The 20568-nt window shown below is 43.8% G+C and overlaps 1 protein-coding gene across 3 annotated transcripts; it reads right to left on the bottom strand.

Annotated features, from left to right (window-relative positions):
• Positions 1-1163: 1163 nt before the first annotated feature.
• Positions 1164-19106, bottom strand: tcte1 (t-complex-associated-testis-expressed 1). 3 transcript variants are annotated; one of them, XM_072277699.1, is made up of 4 exons: positions 19077-19106; positions 8692-8925; positions 6635-7644; positions 1164-1499 (listed from the first exon to the last, which is right to left on the bottom strand). In XM_072277699.1, the coding sequence occupies exons 2-4, from the start codon at positions 8861-8863 to the stop codon at positions 1287-1289; spliced, it is 1395 nt and encodes a 464-aa protein (XP_072133800.1). In that variant the 5' UTR covers positions 8864-8925; positions 19077-19106; the 3' UTR covers positions 1164-1286. The 3 variants fall into 3 exon arrangements, with proteins under 3 accessions (XP_072133800.1, XP_072133799.1, XP_072133804.1); XM_072277698.1 differs by lacking the exon at positions 19077-19106 and adding an exon at positions 18861-19070; XM_072277703.1 differs by lacking the exon at positions 19077-19106 and adding an exon at positions 18861-19070 and having other exon boundaries at positions 8692-8904.
• Positions 19107-20568: the final 1462 nt, after the last annotated feature.

The following is a 20568-nucleotide window of genomic DNA, read 5'->3' as shown; positions in this document are numbered from 1 at the left end:
GCTGGTTATTAACTTCAGGAGGAGGAAACCAGAGGTCCATGAGCCAGTCCTCATCGTAAGACCTGAGGTGGAGTGGGTCAGCAACTTTAAATTCCTTGGTGTTATCATTTCAAAGGACCAGCATGCAAGTGCTATTATGAAGAAAGCACAGCAGCATCTCTACTTCATTATAAGTTTGTGAAGATTCGACATGACGTCTAATAATTTGACAGACCTCTATAGATGTGTGGTAGAGAATATATTGACTGGCTCTACACGTTGGAAACACCAATGACCTTGAGCAGAAAATCGATACAGCCCAGTCCATCACAGGAAAGCCCTCCCCTCCATTGAGCGGATCTGCTTGGAGTGCTTTTGCAGGAAAGCAGCATCTATCATCAGGGCCCCCTACCACCCAGCTCCTACTCTTTTCTTGCTGCTGCCATCAGGAAGAAAGTACAAGAGCCACAGGACTCACGTTAACCAGATTCAAGTACAGTTATTAGCCCTCAATTATCAGGTTCTTGAACTAATGGGGATGATTTCATTCAACTTCACTCACCCATCACTGAACTGTTCCCACAACCTATGGCTCACTTTCTTATCTTGAGTCATTGATTCTACTAAGGCTCTTGGATTTACTGAGCGGGCCTGCAAAAAAAAAAAGCTCAAGGTTGTATATGGTGACATATATACTTTGATTTAAATAAAAATTACCTTGAACAAGTTTAAGGGAAAAATTTAAAAGAGACCTGCGGGGCACAAGAAGGCAGGTATCATTAGACCTGTGCATACTGTGCTTGTGACAATAAACTCAACTTTGACTTCGTATGTGGAATGAGCTGCCAGAAGAAGTGGTTGGAGGCAGATGCATTCACAACATTTTGAATACATTTGGACAAATACATTGATGAGGAAAGTTTAAGAGGAATTTGGGCCAAACACAGGCAAAAGGGATCAATTGAGGTGGGTATATTGCACAGCATGGACAAAATGGGCTGAAGGGTCTCAATGACTGAGATTCCACAGCCCTCCATGGTCAGAAGATAAAAACATTTACTTTCCTCTGCTCACCTCTGCCCCAAATGGCCAAGTCCTGAGACTGTGTCCCTGGCTCTCAGATTCTTGAGTTGGAGGAAGAGTCTTGGTTCACACCTTGGGGACAAATAAGTGCAAGGCCTAACCACTTTCCAACAATATGTTTATTTATCCACACAGTATAAAATAGTCCCACAGATTTCAGTCCGTGGGTGCAAATTACATTGGTTAGGTGGGACAGGATTGAAGCAGAGGGAGGCACAGAGGCTTCAGTTGAATTGCAAGTCATGATCAGACACTATCTGTGGGTTCCCATTGTCCTTGGCTGGGTGGCAGATGACATTCCAGATCCGCTCCCGGTTGTTGTGCAGGAGTTGGTTGATGGCGAACTCATTCTCTTGGCCAATGTCTGTCAGTCGCAGGTCACACTCCAGGAGGGTCTTGTTCATGGCAAGACCCTCCAGCAACTGCTTCCCACCCTCCTGGTCAGAAAAAAAGAAAACCCATGGAAGAAGGGTACAGTAGCATATGGTCAAATTACACACATGGCCTCAGCTAATGATATGGAGGTGCATGTTTTAATCCCACTACGGTACCTAAGGGGTTAAACTAAAGAAGTCAAATACAGCTGGACACAGGATCATTAATGGTGTCTGTGAAGGCACTGGATTGTCACAAATTCCCATCAGGATCACCCATAATCTCCAGGAAAGGGAATTTGCCATCCTGAAACTGCCTGCCATAATAACAAGGAGATGGAAGCAAGAATGAGCCACTTAGCCCAACGCTGATCTGGCCAACCCCTGAGCTTCAAAAAACTCCCTCCCTGAATCCCCCAGTGATCCATCCACCACAACTGTTGGCATAGAAAATTCCAGAGATTCACCACTCTCCATGAGAAAAAATTCCCGCACGCCTCAGTTTTAATTGATCACAAGAAGACTGATGAGGGCAGGGTGGTAGATGTTGTCTATTGAGACATCGGTAAGATTAATGAGATTCTGCATGGTAGACTGGCCTGGAAGGTTGGATCAAATGGGATCCAGGGTGAGTTGGCTAGATGGAGCCAAAATTGGCTTTTGGTAGTGAAGTGTTGTTTTTCAGATTGGAGGCCTGTGATCAGTGGTGTACCATAAGGATCTGTGCTGTATCCTCTATTGTTTGTCATATACATTAATGATTTAGACAAAAATATAAATAACAAAGCTTGCAGATAACATCAAAATTGGTGGTGTGGTGGACAGAGAAGATTGTCTAAAGTCACAATAGGATCCAGATCAACTGGGGAAGTGGGCAAAGGAATGGCAGTTGAATTTAACTCAGACCAGTACAAAGCAATGCTTTTGGGAAGTTAAGCTGGGACAGAAATAGCACACTAAATGGCAGGGCCCTGGGGAATGTTGAGCAGAGAAACTTTGTGGTACAAGCACACTTTTCTCTGAAAGAGGCAATACAAATAGACCACAAGAGCAGAATTAAGCCATTCTGCCCATCAAGTATGCCCTGCCATTCTATCATGGCTGATTTATTATCCCTCTCAACCTCATTCTCCCATCTTTTCCCCATAACCTTTGATGCCCTGACTAATCAAGAAACTATCAACCTCTGTTTTAAATACATTGAAATGACTTGGCCTTCACAGCTGCCTCTGGAAATGAATTCCACAGATCCATTTCAGATTCTCAGATCTCTAGCTGAAGTTTCTCTTCATTTCTGTTCCAAATAGACGCCCCTCTATTCTGAGGGTGAGCCCTCTGATCCTAGACTCACTCACTCTAGGAAACATCCTCTCCACATTGACTCTATCTAGGAGCTTCAATACCCAATGGGATTCAGAAATTCACCCCCCCCCCCATCCCTGTCATTATTCTGAACTCCAGCATGTACAGGCCTGGAGCTCCTCACAAGTTAACCATTTCATTCCTGGAATCGTTCTTGTGAACCTTCTCTGAACCCCCTAACACCAGCACATGTATTCTTAGATAAGGGGTCCAAAACTGTCCACAATACTCCAAGAGCAGTCTGACCAATGCCTTATAAAGTCTCAGCATTACACCCTTGTTTTTATATTCCAGTCCTCTTGAAATAAACGTTAGCATTGCATTTGCCTTCCTTACCACCAATTCAACCTTTATGGAATCCTGCACGAGGACTCCCAAGTCCATTTGCACCTCTGATTTTTAATTTTTTCCATTTAGAAAATAGCCTACATCTTTATTACTTCTACCAAAGTTCACGACCATACACTTCCCTACACTATATTCCATCTGTCACTTTTTTGCCCATTCTCCTAAACTAAGAGCTTCTGCAAACTCCCTGCTTCATCAACAGTGCCTGCCTCTCCACCTATCTCCGTACCATCCACAAACTTGGCAATAAATCCATCAATTGCATCATCCAAATCATTGACGTATGAGAAGCAGTCCCAGCACCAACACCACTAGTTACCAGAAGCCAACACAAAAGGCCCCCTTTATTCCCACCCTTCTTCCTGCCAGTCAGCCAATCTTTATCCATGTTAGTATCTTTCCTGTAATACCTTGGGCTCTTGCCTTGTTAAGCAACTTCAAGTGCAGCATCTTATCAAACGCCTTCTGAAAATCCAAGTAAACATCTTTCTAACTCTCCTTTGTCTATCCTACCTGTTATTTCCTCAAATAATTCCAACAGAATTTAGAGCCATAGAACACTACAGCATGGAAAACAGGCCATTCGGCTGGTAAGAATTCCCAATAAAGAAACCATGATGACTTTGGCCTATTTTATCATGTGCCTCCAAGTATCCTGAAACCTCATTCTTAACAATGGACTCCAACATTTTCCCAAGCATTAAAGTCAGGCTAACTGGCCTATAACTCTCCTTTCTTTTGCCTCCCTCCCTTCCTAGCAAGTAGAGTGAAATTTGAAATTTTCTAGTCTTCTTAAAAGATCACTACAAATGCCTCCATAGTCTCTTAAGCTACTTCTTTCAGAACCATCCGGTCCAGGTGAATTAGAATTTTGGAGCTTTTATTTTCCTAAGCACCCTCTCCCTAGTAATAGCAACTGCACTCACTTTTGCCCCCTGACACCCTTGAATTTCTGGCATACTGCTGTGAATTCCACTGTGAAGACTGATGCAAAATACTTAAGTCTGTCCGCCATTTTGTCCCCCATTGCTACCTCTCCAGCATCATTCTTCAGCAGTCCAATATCCACTCTTGTCTCTCTTTTACTCTTTATATATCTGAAAATATCTCTGTTATCTTCTTTTATATTACTGGCTAGCTGACCTTCACATTTCATCTTTTCTCTCCTTATTGCTTTTTAGTTGAATGCTGTTGGATTTTAAAGCCTTCCAATCTTCTAACTTCCCACTAATTTTTACTATATTACAGGTAGTCTCTTTTGCTTTTATACTGTCTTTAACTTCACTTGTCTACCATACTTGTGTCATCTTCTCTTTAGAGTACTTCTTTTGGAATTGCTCCCAGAAATTCCAGCCATTGCTGTTTAGCCATCATCCCTGCCACTGTCCTCTTTCAATCATTTGTTTGGCCAGCTGTCTCTTGTACATTTGTAATTCCCTTTACTCTGCTGTAATACTGATACATCTCCCTCTCAAACTGCAGGTTGAATTCTATCATTTATGATCACTGCCTCTTAAGGTTTCCTTTACCTTAAGCTCCTTCATTACACAATCCAGAATTGCCTTTTCCTTAGTGGGCTCAACCACAAGCTATTCTAAAAAGCCATCTTCTAGACATTCTACAAATTCCCTCTTAGGATTCAGCACTTGGTTTTCCCAATCTACCTGCATATTGAAATCCCCCATGACCATTGTGACATGGACCTTTTAACATGCCTCTTATACCCCCTGTTATAATTTGTACCACACATCCTGCCTACTGCTTGGAGGACCACATATAGCCACCACAGGGTCATTTTTTACCTTTCCAGATTCTTAACTCTACCCTTCTACATCTTCCAATCCTATGTCACCTCTTTCTAAGGATTTGATTTCATTTTTTTTTAAATCAACAAAGCCACCCTTGAATATTAAACTCCCAACCATGATTTAAATTCAGCCACAACTCAGTGATATCTACATCACACCAGTCAATCTCTGAGCTAAAAGATTATCTACCTTGTTCTGTATATGGTGTGCATTCAAACATAACACCTTCACTCATGTATTCATCACCCTTTTTGATTTTGCCCCCGTAATACACTTCAACAGCACACACTGGCTGCAATTTTGCCCCATCACCTGTCTGTCTTTCCTCAGTCTCATTACACACTGCATCCACTTGTATAACAACTGTCCCTTTAGTTCCCATCCCCCTGCCAAATTAGTTTAAACCCATCTCATCAGCTCTACCGCAAGGTATAACCCGTCCTTGTAGCACAGGTCATTCCTTCCCCAGAAAAGATCCCAAAGATACAAAAATCTGAAACTCTACCCCCTGCGCCATTTCCTCAGTCTAGAGAGTGGAACTGCCCAGTGCAGCAGCTTTTCCACTTTTAAAACTGCTCCACGTTTCTTTGTACAGCTCACACCATCTAAATGAAGAACTGCATAAATCTAACACTTTGTTGGATATGCCAGATGCTAATAAATCAGGTAAACAAGTACGTGGACAGGAAAGGTTTAGATCAGGGCTTCCGAACTTTTTTATGCCATGAGCCTCCTACCATTAACTGAGTGGTCTGTGGACCCCAGGTTAGGAACCCCTAGTTTACTGGGATACGAACTAAGTACAGGCGAATGGAACTAGGTCAGATGAGCAACTTGGTCAGCATGGATTTGTTGGAATGCAGGACTATTCCTGTGAAACACCTCTCTGCCTTTACTTTGTTATTATATTCTCTCACTTGAGCTCAAGAATACCAGAAAATGGAAGAGGTAGGCCACCAGACCTCTCAAGCCCACCCCATCATTCTTGGTACATGTGACAACAATGAACCAATTACTCTCAGTTCCTTGCTCTTTCAAATATTTATCTACCTCCACCTTAAATATATCTAATAAACTGGCCTCTACCACTCTCAGGGGGCAAAGAATTCCAGAGATTCACTTCTCTTGGAGAGCTGTTTCTATGTATCTCAGTTTTAATTGTCCAGCCTCCTGTTTCAGTATCAAAATCATTTATTATCACTGATGTGAAGTAAAATGTATTGTTCTTGTGGAAGACCACAGTGTAAACACCTGTGATATTGCGGGAATACTTTCACCTGCTCATACTTCCACTGCCCTTGGTCAACAAGAAGCCTTGTCACACTCGGTGAAGGCAGCCCCTCCAACACCATAACCTCATCTACCAGAAGATTAGAAATTGAAGGTGTTGGAAGCAGGTCCCACTTGCCTTTCCTAGTGGGGTCCTCCAAGTCGGGCACCATCCTGACCTGGCAATATATCACTGGGCCCAGATCCTGGAACACCCTCTCCAACAGCACCATGAGAGCATCTTCACTAGAAGGACTGCAGTATCTCACCCACACCTTCTCACTGCAGTTAGAAAGGTCTGGGTACTAGCCGCTACTCCCTTGGACGATAATCCAAGTGGGTGGGCTTAGTCACAGGAGGGTTTATATGGCATTCAGACACATGGCTCACTCTCATCCCTAGTATACTTACCGGGCCAATGTTATTGCAGGACAGGTTGATGAACTTGAGGGTTTGATTCCTCATCAGGACCTCAGAGATAACCACAGCTACATGCTCCGACAGCTCGTTGCTGGCCAAGTTGATGTCTTCCACCGAGGACTTCACCAAGGCACGCACTATGGCTTCTCCACCTTCATCGCCAATTTGGTTGAGACGCAGGTTGAGGGATCGGAGTGTGGAGAAGTGGCGGACCTTGTAGGAGATGGCTTTGGCTCCAAAGGCCGCGATCTGGTTGTCGCACAAGTTAACCTTCTCCAGTTTGGACTTGAGCAGGAGCTTGGCCAAAGCCTTGGAGCCACTGTCACCGATCATATTGTGGGACAAGTCCAGTTCTATCAGTGAGGGGTGGTTCAGAAGATACTTGATAATCACTCGTAACCGTTCGTCATCGATCCCGTTGCAGGGCAGCCTGAGCACCTTCAGGCTTTTGCAAGAGTGAATGGCCTTTGCCAGGGAGAAGCAGTCTTGGTAAGTGAACTGGAAGATATTCCATTCAAAGTTCATACCACAGTCCTTCACCCCGTAGGTTACAGATAGCTCTTCCAGAAATGGTAGCTTGTTCAGCAAAATACTGAAGTCAAAGTGATCCATTGAGGGGCCGTCACTTTCGCTCCCAGTGTCTGATGCCTCATCATCCAGCTTCTCTGGGGTCTGCTTGACAGGGGGCAGGAGCTGGCCAATGTCCAACCTCTTCACATAGTTCCTGCAGAGTGGGATCAGCTCCAGCACCACCTTCACTTCGGTGGTGTCAGGGACAAAGTATTCGATGATGTTCTTCAGTAGCCGCTCGAAGAACATCCGTTTCCAGCTTCCTCCATACTGGGAGGTGTCACACACTTGCCAACACTCCAGACAGCATCGGCGCCAGTAGCCCTCATCACTAACCAGGTTGGCTGTCACCTGCAGGGGAATTTTAGTGGAGATCTTGGCCAGCACCTTGCGCCTGTTCTTCTCCGGGAGTTCATTCAGCAGTGGGTGCACTGAGGTGTTAGTGAGGGGAAGCCAGCGAACACAAGGTTCAGAATCAGACCAGAGACAAAGCACTGGCTCTTGCCAGTCAGAGCCCTGCACACATTCAACTACAGCCCAGCACCACCCACACACACACACCACCTCCACCCTCCCAAAACCTCACTGTTCCTCAAGCACTGCCTCTTGCTGTCTCACACATACACACACTCACATATACAGTACACCATTACATAATACCACCCTCTCAACACACCCAAACAATATCATCCACACACTCCCTCAATACATACACACACTCTCATGCAATATTGCCCTCACATACTTCGCCCCATTCCATCCCAAGCAGTGGTAGGAAGCAGAGGGTGAGGGTGAGGGTAAGGGTGAGGGTGAGGGTGGAAAGCTGTTTATTGGTCTGGAAATCCATGACCAAGTGATGTTTCCCAGGGATCAAATGGTGGGCCCATCGCTATTTGCCATCTATATCAATATTTTGGATGAGAATGTACAAGGCATGCTTAATAAGTTTTCAGATGACACTAAACTAATGTTTAGATTTAGAAATAGTAGGATAGCACAGATCAACACGTGGCTGAAGACATGGTGCAGGAGGGAGGGCTTCAGATTTATAGATAATTGGGCAGTTTTCCAGGGAAGGTGGGACCTGTTCCGGTGGGACGGTCTACATCTGAACTGGAGGGGGACAAATATTCTTGCAGGTGGGTTTGCTAGAGAGGCTCCAGTGGATTTAAACTAGATACGAGGGGAGAGGGGAACCAGAGTGTAGGAATAGATGTAGGGAAGGAGAAAGAAAAAGAAAATAGTAGTTTGCACCATTAGTGATAAACAGAGAGTAAGAGGTGGAAAATTACTTAAATGCATTTATTTCAATGCTAGGAGCATGATAAGAAAGGTGAGCTTAAAGCATGGATTGATACCTGGAAGTATGATGTTGTAGCTATTAGTGAGGGGGTCTGGGTTCATGCAGGAAAGTGAGGCTGAGGTTGAAATCAATCTGGACAGGACCTCACCGAAGTGATCTCTCTACGTTCACCTACCGGTAAAGTTCTGCACGATGTGGTTGATGCAGAGGTTGCTGAGCCGCTGGACTGTGGCCAGGGCCCACTCATTATCTTCAGCGATGATCCTCCTCATCCTCCTGGGGTCGGCTGCTGGATTCGGCCCCGAGTACTTGGTGACCCAAGGGTTGGTGTTCATTGTTGCGGTCATGACTTTAGGGCCTGCCTTTGCAGTTGTGCCTATAAGGAGCCCTAGAATGTGGGAGGAGCAAGCTGGAGGGGGTTCAGTGCAGGGAGAGAGAACACAGAGTAATGTCCACATCCAACCCCAAGCACCTGTCAGTCCTAACCTGTGCTGGGTCTTGTGTTAAAACAACATGTTGGTTTGTTCCAGATCTCCTTGTTTCTCCCCCACCTTCTCCATCCAATTGCAGATAATTATTCTTTGCCAGTGAAATCTCTTCACCATTGGCACCTGAGCCTTCATTGCTGGGCTTAACCATAGCATTTCCTTCCTGACTCTTTTGTGCTTTCTACTGCCATTATAGATGCACCTCAAACCCATTTCTGCAACAACTATGAAATGCCTTGATATGTTTCACTACATTAAGATGCATTTGACAATCAGTTAAATAGAGCAAAGAGGCTAGAGGAACTCAGTGGATCAGGCAGCATCTGTGGAGGAAATGGGTCAAGATTCTTCATGTGGATTGAAAGAGTGGTGGGGAGATGGTTGCCTATAGCCAGAAGCTTTCATCACCACCATTTGTACCTGTGCCGCCACCTTCAGGCATCTTTGTTCATGTACACCAAGGTCCCTGTGTTCTTCACAGGACCCTACCAATCATAGTGTATGCTCTCCCCTTTGTACACCTCCCAAAATGTATCACCTCTCACTAATCAGGGTTAAATTCCATCTCCCATTACCCTGGATGGCTTCCTATTGATTAATACCACACTATGGTCTAAAACACCATCCCTCATTATCAACACAATTACCACTTTTCTGTCATCATGGAACTTAGCAATCATGCCTCCAACATTCACATCCAAATCTTTAACATGTGGAACATACACATGTGCGCCGTTGTCAAAGGCTTGACTGCAATCCATGTTAAACAAAACAGCTACAGATATATTTACTTAATTCTCCAAAGAAAATCAATTAAATTAGTCAGACAGGATCTCCCACCAACAATCCATGTTGCCAATCCCAGATCTATTGCAGCCTTTCCAAGTGTAGATGAATCCTGTCTCTCAGAACATTTTTCCAATAGCTCCCTGACTTATCTGTTACTCTATCCTTTCTTGGATAAAGGAGCCGTGTTTTCTATCTACAATGAAACCAGGCAGCAGATACCTTGAGCACTGGTTCCGGTCTTAGTATTTGAGCTACTCAGCTCATCAAACATGATCTATCATATTTGTTCTGTCAACAATAACTGGGAGTTACACCTGAGGTCCTGCCCCATCAGGTTCAAGAACAGTAAGCTCTCTTCACCCAACACACAAAACGCTGCAGGAACTCAGCAGGCCAGACAGCATCTATGGAAAACAATAAACAGTCGATGTTTTGGGCCGAGTCCCTTAATCGGGTCTGGAGAAAAAAGATGAAATGTCAGAGTAAAAGTAAGGCTGGAGTTCTTTTCAGCCATTCAGTTCTTCAACCAACTGGCAAAACCCCAATCACTACAGTTTGACAATACTTGGTCAGGTGTCAGGTCTCTCAGTGGGAGAGCATTTTGGAGATAGCGATCACAATTCTATCTCCTTTACCATAGCATTGGAGAGGGGTAGGAACAGACAAGCTAGGAAAACGTTTAAGGGGAAATTCAAGGCTATCAGGCAGGAACTTGGAAACATAAATTAGAAACAGAAGTTCTCAGGGAAACATATGGAAGAAATGTGGCAAATATTCAGGGGATATTTACGTGGGGTTCTGCATAGGTACATTCCAATGAGACAGGGGAAGGATGGTAAGGTACAAGATCAGTGGTGTACAAAGGCTGTTGTAAGTCTTATGAAAAGTTCAAAAAAACTAGGTAATGATAGAGATCTAGAAGATTATAAGGCTATCAGGAAGGAGTTTAAGAATGAAATTAGGAGAGCCAGAAGGGGCCATGAGAAGGCCTTGGCAGAAAAGATTAAGGAAAACCCCAAGGTAATGATGCAGCTCTATAAAACTCTGGTTAGGCCGCACTTGGAGTACTGTGTCCAGTTCTGGTTGCCTCACTATAGGAAGGATGTGGAAGCATTGGAAAGGGTACAGAGGAGATTCACCAGGATGCTGCCTGGTTTAGAGAGTATGCATTATGATCAGAGGTTAAGGAAGCTAGGGCTTTACTCTTTGGAGAGAAGAAGGATGAGAGGAGACATGATAGAGGTATACAAGATATTAAGAGGAATAGATACAGTGGACAGCCAGCGCCTCTTCCCCAGGGCACCACTGCTCAGTACAAGAGGACATGGTTTTAAGGTAAGGGGTGGGAAGTTCAAGTGGGATATTAGAGGAAGGTTTTTTACTCAGAGAGTGGTTGGTGCATGGAATGCACTGCCTGAGTCAGTGGTGGAGGCAGATACACCAGTGAAATTTAAGAGACTGCTAGACAGGTATATGGAGGAATTTAAGGTGGAGGGTTATATGGGAGATAGGCTTTAAGGGTCGGCACAACATTGTGGGCTGAAGGGCCTGTACTGTGCTGTACTACTCTATGTTCTATGTTCTACAAGTATGTGAAGAGTAAGAAGATAAGACGTGAGAGAATAGGACCAATCAAATGTGACAGTGGAAAAGTGTGTATGGAACCGGAGGAGTTATCAGAGGTACTTAATGAATACTTTGCTTCAGTATTCACTATGGAAAAGGATCTTGGCGATTATAGGGATGACTTGCAGCAGACTGAAAAGCTTGAGCTTGTAGATATTAAGGAAGAGGGTGTGCTGGAGCTTTTGGAAAGCATCAAGTTGGATAAGTCACTGGACCAGATGGGATGGACCCCAGGCTACTGTGGGAAGTGAGGGAAGAGATTGCTGAGCCTCTGGCGATGATCTTTGCATCATCAATGAGGATGGGAGAGGTTCCAGAGGATTGGAAGGTTGAAGATGTTGTTCCCTTATTCAAGAAAGGGAGTAGAGATAGGCCAGGAAATTATAGACCAGTGAGTCTTATTTCAGTGGTTGGTAAGTTGATGGAGAAGATCCTGAGAGGCAGGATTTATGAATATTTGGAGAGGCATAATATGATTAGGAATAGTCAGCATAACTTTGTGAAAGGCAGGTCGTGCCCTATGAGCCTGATTGAATTTTTTGAGGATGTGACTAAACACACTGATGAAGGTAGAGCCGTAGATGTAGTGTATATGGATTTCAGCAAGGCATTTGATAAGGTACCCCATGCAAGGCTTATTGAGAAAGTAAGGAGGCATGGGATCCAAGGGGACATTGCTTATGGATCCAGACCTGGCTTTCCCACAGAAGGAAAAGAGTGGTTGTAGATGGGTCATATTTTGCCTGGAGGTTGGTCACCAGTGGAGTGCCTCAGGGATCTGTTCTGGGACCCTACTCTTCGTGATTTTTATAAATGACCTGGATGAGGAAGTGGAGGGATGGGTTAGTAAATTTGCTGATGACACAAAGGTTGGGGGTGTTGTGAATAGTGTGGAGGGCTGTCAGAGGTTACAGCAGGACATTGATAGGATGCAAAACTGGGCTGAGAGGTGGCAGATGGAGTTCAAACCAGATAAGTGTAAGGTGGTTCATTTTGGTAGGTCAAATATGATGGCAGAATATAGCATTAATGGTAAGGCTCTTGGCAGTGTGGAGGATCAGAGGGATCTTGGGGTCTGAGTGCATAGGACACTCAAAGCTGCTGTACAGGTTGACTCTGTAGTTAAGAAAGCATACAGTGCATTGGCCTTCATCAACAGTGGGATTGAGTTTAGGAGCCAAGAGGTATTGTTGCAGCAAAATAGGACCCTAGTCAGAGCCCACTTGGAGTACTGTGCTCAGTTCTGGTCGCCTCACTACAGGATGGATGTGGAAACCATGGAAAGGGTGCAGAGGAGGTTTACAAGGATGTTGCCTGGATTGGGGAACATGCCTTATGAGAATAGGTTGAGTGAACTTGGCCTTTTCTCCTTGGAGTGACGGAGGATGAGAGGTGACCTGATAAATGTGTGCAAGATAATGAGAGGTATTGATCGTATGGATAGTCAGAGGCTCTTTTCCAGGGCTGAAATGGCTAAAATGAGAGGGCACCATTTTAAGGTGCTTGGAGGCAGGTACAGAGGAGATATCAGGGGTAAGTTTAAAAAAAAACACAGAGTGGTGAGTGTGTGGAATGGGCTGCTGGCGATGGTGGTGGAGGCAGATACAATAGGGTCTTTTAAGAGACTCCTGGATAGGTACATGGAGCTTAGAGAAATAGAGGGCTATGGGTAAAGCCTAGGTAGTTCTAAGATAAGGACATGTTCAGCACAGCTTTGTGGGCTGAAGGACCTGTATTGTGCTGTAGGTTTTCCATGTTTCTATTGACTTGTATTTTTGTTGTTCTGTGTTCTTTCTTGTAAAAATTGTGTACAATTTGTTTGTTTTTCTTGTGAATGCTGCTTATGTGATGCTGCTGCATGTTAGATTCAAGAGGAATTTGAGGAGCAACTTCTTCAGGCAGAGGGTGGTAGATATCATTGCACTTGTCAAGTTTACTGTCATATGCACATTACTTGACTCATAATATTGATATAGAAGATAGATATTGAGAAGAGTTTCTATCCTTAAAAGCTTTTAGGCCATCCAAGGTGAAATACCAAGTCACCAAATAAGTATTTCAATATTAATAATTGGTCAGAGTAGTCTGCAGTCTCCCACTGCAGACGTGTATCTTAATGAAACCTTTTGTCCACACCCAGACTACACTATGCTGGAGCCTTGGGTTTTAACCATGTCCAACCGATACAAGCTTTCTTTCCCTTTAGTAATGTAATGTGAATGTCACTGGCTGTGGCAACATTTATCATCAACCTGATTGTGATTAGCCAAGAGTTAATTGCACTGTGGATCTGGAGACAGTACATTGGCCAAAATGGCTGAGGATAACACACTTCTTTCTTTAACGGTAATGAACCTGATGGGTTTTTTATGACTGTTCCTGAGAACGGCTTTGTTTTAAATTCCAGAGATATTAAACAGCTTGGATTTAAATGCTACCATGGCTTGGAAGTGCAGTCTCCAAATCTTTGCCTGCTGCTCCTGTGACACAACCACTTTGCCACCAGTAAAGTACCAGGCGTCTGTTCAGATGTAAACAAAGACTGTAGGGAGGAGGTTAACCGCATCAGTACACAACACCATTTGACAGGGCAGGGTGAACAGACAGACAGTCAGGATGACATGTACCAGAACACAGAACAGTACAGCACAGGAAGAGTCCCTTTGGACCACAATGTCTATGTTAAACATGATGCCAAATTAAAGAAATTCTTTTCTGTTCCTCCATCCCGACATATTCATGTGTCCTCTGAACACCACCATGAGTGCTTTCACTCCTACCATCTATTTTGCAAGAGGATTGAAGGTAAAGTGGATTAATTTGGGTTTGAATAGGTATGTGGGATTGGGATATTACATCCATTTCAGAAATATGGTTAAGTGAGGGGCAAGACTGGCAGCCGATGTTCTGGGGTACAAGTGCTTTAGGTGGGATAGAGGCAAAGGGAGGAGAGAATGGGGAGTTGCATTTTTGATTGAGGGGAATGTCACAGCATTGGTCAAAGACAAAATTACTGAAGGATCATCCAGCGAGTCTTTCTGGGTGAAGCTGGGAAATAAGAAACACATAATCACATGGTTGAGATTGTACTATAAGCCCTCAAATAGACAGGTTAGAAGAACAAATATGCTGGGAGATTGTGTAGGGGATCTTAACTTTCCCAAACAGAGACTGGGATTCCCTTACCGTTAAGGGTGAGTATGGGGTGGAATTTGTTAAGTGCATTCAAGAAACTCTACTAGAGAGTTCTACTAGGGAGAGAGCAAAGCAGGATGTACACTTGGAGCAAGTGATTGAGGTGACATGGCAAGCACTTTGAGACCAGTGACCATAGTTCTATTAGTCTTAAAATAAGGGACAGAACAGATCCATAGATTCAACCTCTAAACTGGGGTATGGCAAGTTTTGACAGTATGTGACAAGATCTTGCTGTTTGAAATGGGTTGTTTGTAGGCAAAGTGATCACAGGCTAGTGGGAGGCTTTTAAAGGTGAGATAGTGAGAGCTCATGGTCTATGTGTTCCTGCTTGAGTAAAGGGCAAGCCTGGTAGGAGTAAGAAACCTTGGATGATGAGGAATACAGGGGCCCTGGCCAGGAAAACAGAGGTGACATACAGGCAGCTGGATTCAATTGAATCCCTGGATGAATACAAAGGATTCAGAAGTATACTCAAGAAGGAAATTAGGAAGGAAAAAAGGGGGCATGATATAACTTTGGTGGAGAAGATCAAGGAAAACCAGAAAGGTCTTAAAAATGTATTAAGGGAAAAAGAGTAACTAGAGAGACAAATTAAGGCCCCTCATATACCAAAAGATCTTGCCCGACTCCTGCAGACCTGTGGAGCTGAGATGGTTGGTATAAAAAGAGTAAAGGTTGCCTCAAGAAGCCAATATCCATCAAAGATCTTCACCATCCAGACCATGCTACCACTGAGAAAGAGGCAGAAGTCTCAAACCACCAGGTTCAAAACAGCTACTTTCCTTCAACAATGCAGTTCTTGAACCAGCTGGCACAATTCTAATCACTACAGTTTAGGATCATGATGACCACTTTGATCACTATGTACTAAAATTTGACAGATGTCAAAGAAAAATATCAAAATACTGTGGTGCTACAGGTTTGAGAACCCTGCAGAATTTTCTCTATTTCTGCATAAATATGACTGAAAATGTAATCAGATCCTCACACAATTCCTAAACTACATAAAGAGAACTAATTAAATAAATAACTCAAAATCATTATACTTTCATTTATTTATTGAGAAAAATGATCCAATATCACATGTATTTGTTGGAAAAAGTACATGAAGCTCCAGGGTAATGCCTTCTACAAAAGCTTTTTGGAGTCGGGTGTTCCAATCAATGAGGTGAGATTGGAGGTGTGGATTGTAGAGGCGTCCTGCCCTATAAAGACATATACACACACACACAAAGTCAGGTTACTGACAGAGCCCGCTCTTCTCAAGAAAGATCTGTTTATGTGCGCCATGTCTCAATCAAAACAACTTTCAGAGGACCTTAGAAGAAGAATTGTACAGATGTATGAAGCTGGAAAAAGTTACAAGAGTATTTCAACAGACCAAAGTGTTCATCAGTCCATAGCAGAGAAATTGTCTACAAATGGATGAAATTCAGTACTGTTGCTATTCTCCCTAGGAGTGGGCATCCTGTAAAGATCACACCAAGAGCACAGCGTGCAATGCTGAAGGAGGTGAAAAAGAACCCAAGGGTAACAGCAAAAGACCTGCAGAAATTTCTAGAACTTGCTAAAGTCTCTGTTAATGTGACCACTCATAGGCATCTGTTAGTCTCGTGAGACCATGGATTTTCACCTTGGAAGACTGGCAGTTGTCCATGCTGCAAATCTCCCCTCTCCACGCCACCGATGTTGTCCAAGGGAAGGGCACTAGGGCTGATACAGCTTGGCACTGGTGTCATCGCAGAGCAATGTGTGGTTAAGTGCCTTGCTCAAGGACACAACACGCTGCCTCAGCTGGGGCTTGAACTAGTGATCTTCAGATCACTAGGCCAACGCCTTAACCACTTGGCCACGCGCCAACACAATGTGACCACTATAAGAAAACCAATGAACAAGAATTGGTGTCCCTAGAAGGACACCATGGAGGAAATCACTGCTCTCCAAAAGAATACATTGCTGCACATCAAGTTTACCAGGCACCACCTGGATGTTCTACAATACTTTTGGGACAATGTTCTGTGGATGGAAGAGATAAAAGTTGAACTTCTTGGCAGAAGTGCATATTGCTATGTTTGGAGGGAAAAGCACACCAACACCAAAACTTCATCTCAACTATGAAGCATCATTCTTCGAAGCTGCTTTGCTGCCTCAGGGCCTGGACAGCTTGTAATCATTGAGGGAACAATGAATTCAAAATTTTATCAAGACATTTTACAGGAGAATATCAGGGTAGCAGTCCATCACCTGAGCTTAATAGAAGTTGGATAATGCAACAAGATAATGACCTGAAACATAAGAGTAAATGAACAGAATGGCTTAAAAAGAAGAAAATTTGAGTTTTGGAGTAGCCAAGTTGAAGTCCTGACATTAATCTTATAGAAATGTTGGGGAAGGACCTGAAGCAAGCAGTTCATGCAAGGAAGCCCACCAACATCCTAGAGTTGAAGCAGTTTTGTTAGGAGGAATGGCCTAAAATCCCTCCAAGTCGATGTGCACAATTGATCAACAGTTACATGAAATGTTTGGCTGAAGTTATTGCTGTACAAGGGGGTCACACTATAACTGAAAGCAAAGGTTCACATACTTTTTCCAACAAATATATGTAATATTCAATCATCTTTCTCAATTAATAAATGAACAAGTATAATGTTTTTTGTGTTACTTAATTAGGTTCTCTGTATCTAGTTTTAGATCTTATGGGAAGATCTAATCATTTTAAGTCATATTTATGCAGAAATAGATAAAATTCTACAGGGTTCACAAACTTTCTAGCACCACTGTATATTACTTGAGATTCATTTTCTTGCAAGTGTTTATAGAAAAGTAAAGAATTGCAATAGAATTTATTAAAAAACTATAAACAAAGTCTGACAAAAAACAATGTGCAAAAGAAGACAAATTAAGACCATAAGATACAGGAGCAGAATTAGGCTATTTGGCCCATCAATTCTTCTCTGCCATTTGATCATGGCTTATCCATTTTCCCTACCAGTCCCATTCTCCTGCTTTTCACCTGTATCCAATTCATGCCCCGACTAATCAAGAATTTATCAACCTCTATCTTAAATATACACAATGACTTGGCCTCCACAGCTGCCTGTGGCAATAAATTCCACAGATTCACCACTCTCTGGCTAAAGAAATTCCTCCTCAACTCCATTGTAAAAGGCCGTCCCTGTATTCTGAGGCTGTGTCCTCTAGTCTCAGACTTCCCTGGGAAACATCCTTTCCACATCCACTCGATTGAGGTCTTTCAACATTCGATAGATTTCAATGAGGTCACCCCTCATTCTTCTGATTTCAATTTTATAGAGGCCCTAAGCCATTAAATGCTCTTCATATGACAAGCCATTCAATCCTGGAATCATTTTTGTAAACCTTTGAACCCTCTCCAATGTCAGCACATCCTTTCGTCAATAATCGACCCAAAAATACTCACAATATTCAAATGAGGCCTACCAGTTCTTTATAAAGTCTCAACATTACATCCTCCAAGTACCTTGAAACCACATCCTTAACAATTGATTGTAACATCTTCTCAGACACTGTAGTCAGACTAACTGGCCTATAACTTTCACTTCTTCTGTCTCTATCCCTTCTTGAAGAGTGGAGTGACATTTGCAATTTTCCATTCCTCTGGAACCTTGCCAGAATCCAGTGGTTCTTGAAAGATCTTTACTAATGCCTCTACAATCTCTTCAGCCACCTCTTTCAAACCCTGTAGTGGAGTCCATCTGGTGCAGGTGACTTATCTACCTTCAGAATTTTCAGTTTCCCAAGAACTTTCTCCCTGGTAGTGGCAATTTGACACACTTTTGCCCCCAGACATTGAGAACATGTTACAGAACCCTTGAAAGTGAGCTGGTAGGTTGTAAGATAAGTTACAAGATAAGCTGTGAGTGAAGTTATCCATGTCGGTTCCGGAACCTGATGGTGTAGGGTAATAGCAGCTCCTGAACCTGGTGCGGTGGAACCTAAGGCTTCTGTACCTCCTGCCCGATGACAGTTGCGAGAACAGAACATGGTGGGGGTGTTTGATGATGGATACCGCTTACTTGTGACAGCGTTCCTTGTAAATGTGTTTGTGTGTGATGGACTGGGCTATCCCGTGAACTCCACTCCGCTAGAGAAGGAAAACTTCTTCAATGTCGATACACCTTGAAGAAACTTCACAGCATGTTTTTGTAAATTTTTTGTACACTCTTAGCAGTATAATATGCCGACATCGAGAGTGCCGACTTACCATAGGGACTGAAACATCATGTCCTAGTAACTCTACTTAATCGTATCCTTCCACGCCTTGCCTATTCAGGTGTCCGTCTATATGCTTCCTTAAATCAGCAGTGGTGTTGGCTCCACTACTTCCTCTGGCAGCAGGCACCAAGCACTCCGTGCAAACAACTTATCCCGGAGTCCTCCTCCTTCCGTATCCCCCCAACCCCTCCTCTGTCTCGCTCACCTTTCCCCAGAATGTTGCTCGTCGACTGAGTCCCTTTGACGTTACCAATGGCAACGGTTTCCACGCCGGTTCGCGCTCGGCCATTGGCTTAAATGCGACTCCGCCCTTCCAAGTTTTCTGCCCATTCATTGGTCGACGGGGTAACACTCATCTTCGACTCCGCCTAGTCCAACTCGGTGGCCAGCGCTGTCATTCAGAACGATGCCGCACGCCTATTGGTCCCTGAGAGCAGAGTGGGGCGGGGCCTGAATGAGTTGGTGCCGGAGTAATACCATCCTCAAACCCGCAAAGAAGCTGAAAGTTGCTGGTGAACGCAGCAGGCCAGGCGGCATCTCTAGGAAGAGGTACAGTCGACGTTCCAGGCCGAGACCCTTCGTACCTCTTCCTAGAGATGCTGCCTGGCCTGCTGCGTTCACCAGCAACTTTTAAGTGTGTTGCTTGAATTTTCAGCATCTGCAGGTTTCCTCGTGTTTGCGTTTTTAAGAAGCTGAAATCCCGGTTTGTGTGAGTCAGAGGTGACCTGGGACTCGGGACGGTTGGGTTTACAGAACTCTCTGTGAATGCGGAGCAGTGTATATCGGCCGATAGTGGGAACCCGCATCATGGAGCTCAGGAAGTGGGTTACCCGGAGAAATCAGTGGTAGCGGAACATCGCATTCGCAATAGCCATAGGATTGACTACCTCGACAGCACAAATCTATTGTGCCGCGTCAGTGGCTTTTCGAACCGCCTGGTGAAGGAAGAATGATGCCTTCCTGATGAAGATGGCAGAATTTGTCATCGAAACATCGGTTAAAATCGATACTTTCACCCGGCTGGAAGCCCGAGGAGAGTTTTATAGAGTCATAGAGATCCTTCGGCCCAACTGTACATGCCAATATTCCCATTTAAGCCGTCGTGACAGCACGGAAATCGGCTCTTCGCCTCATCTTGTACATGCTGACTGAGTTGTCTGCTTAAACTAGCCCCATATTCCTGTGAAGTTTAGAGACTTCCTATCAATGTGCATGTCTAAGTGCCGTTTCAATGTTGTAATTGCACCTACATCAATCATTTCTCCTGCAACTTATTTCATGCCTGCCACCCATGAAGAAGTTGCTGCTTAGGTCCCTTTTAATTTGTTAATTCTCAATTTAAACCTATGCCTTCCAGTTCTTGCTTTCCTTTACTTGGGAAAAAGACTGCGTGCATTGACCATATCTATACCCTTCATACTTTACACACCTCAGGCTGCTGCACTCCAATGAATGAAGACCTATCCTATCCCATTCAGGCCTATGTCATGGCAATATTCATGTGAATCTTTCTTGTACTCCAATATCATGGAAACTTATAATGCCTTATCTAATAACAGATAAACAAAACTGTAATCATCATCTTAGAGCTACTGGGAAGTGTACCACTCTTTAAGCAGTGTTCTGTATGTTGTACGCTCACATCCTTGCAAAATGAATCTCATTCTTCTTATACAATGGTTGGCACCTACAAGTTC

This window comes from Mobula birostris, chromosome 2 (genome assembly GCF_030028105.1).
Source record: "Mobula birostris isolate sMobBir1 chromosome 2, sMobBir1.hap1, whole genome shotgun sequence".
Lineage (NCBI taxonomy): Eukaryota > Metazoa > Chordata > Chondrichthyes > Myliobatiformes > Myliobatidae > Mobula > Mobula birostris.
This window is presented reverse-complemented; position numbering and strand designations above follow the sequence as displayed.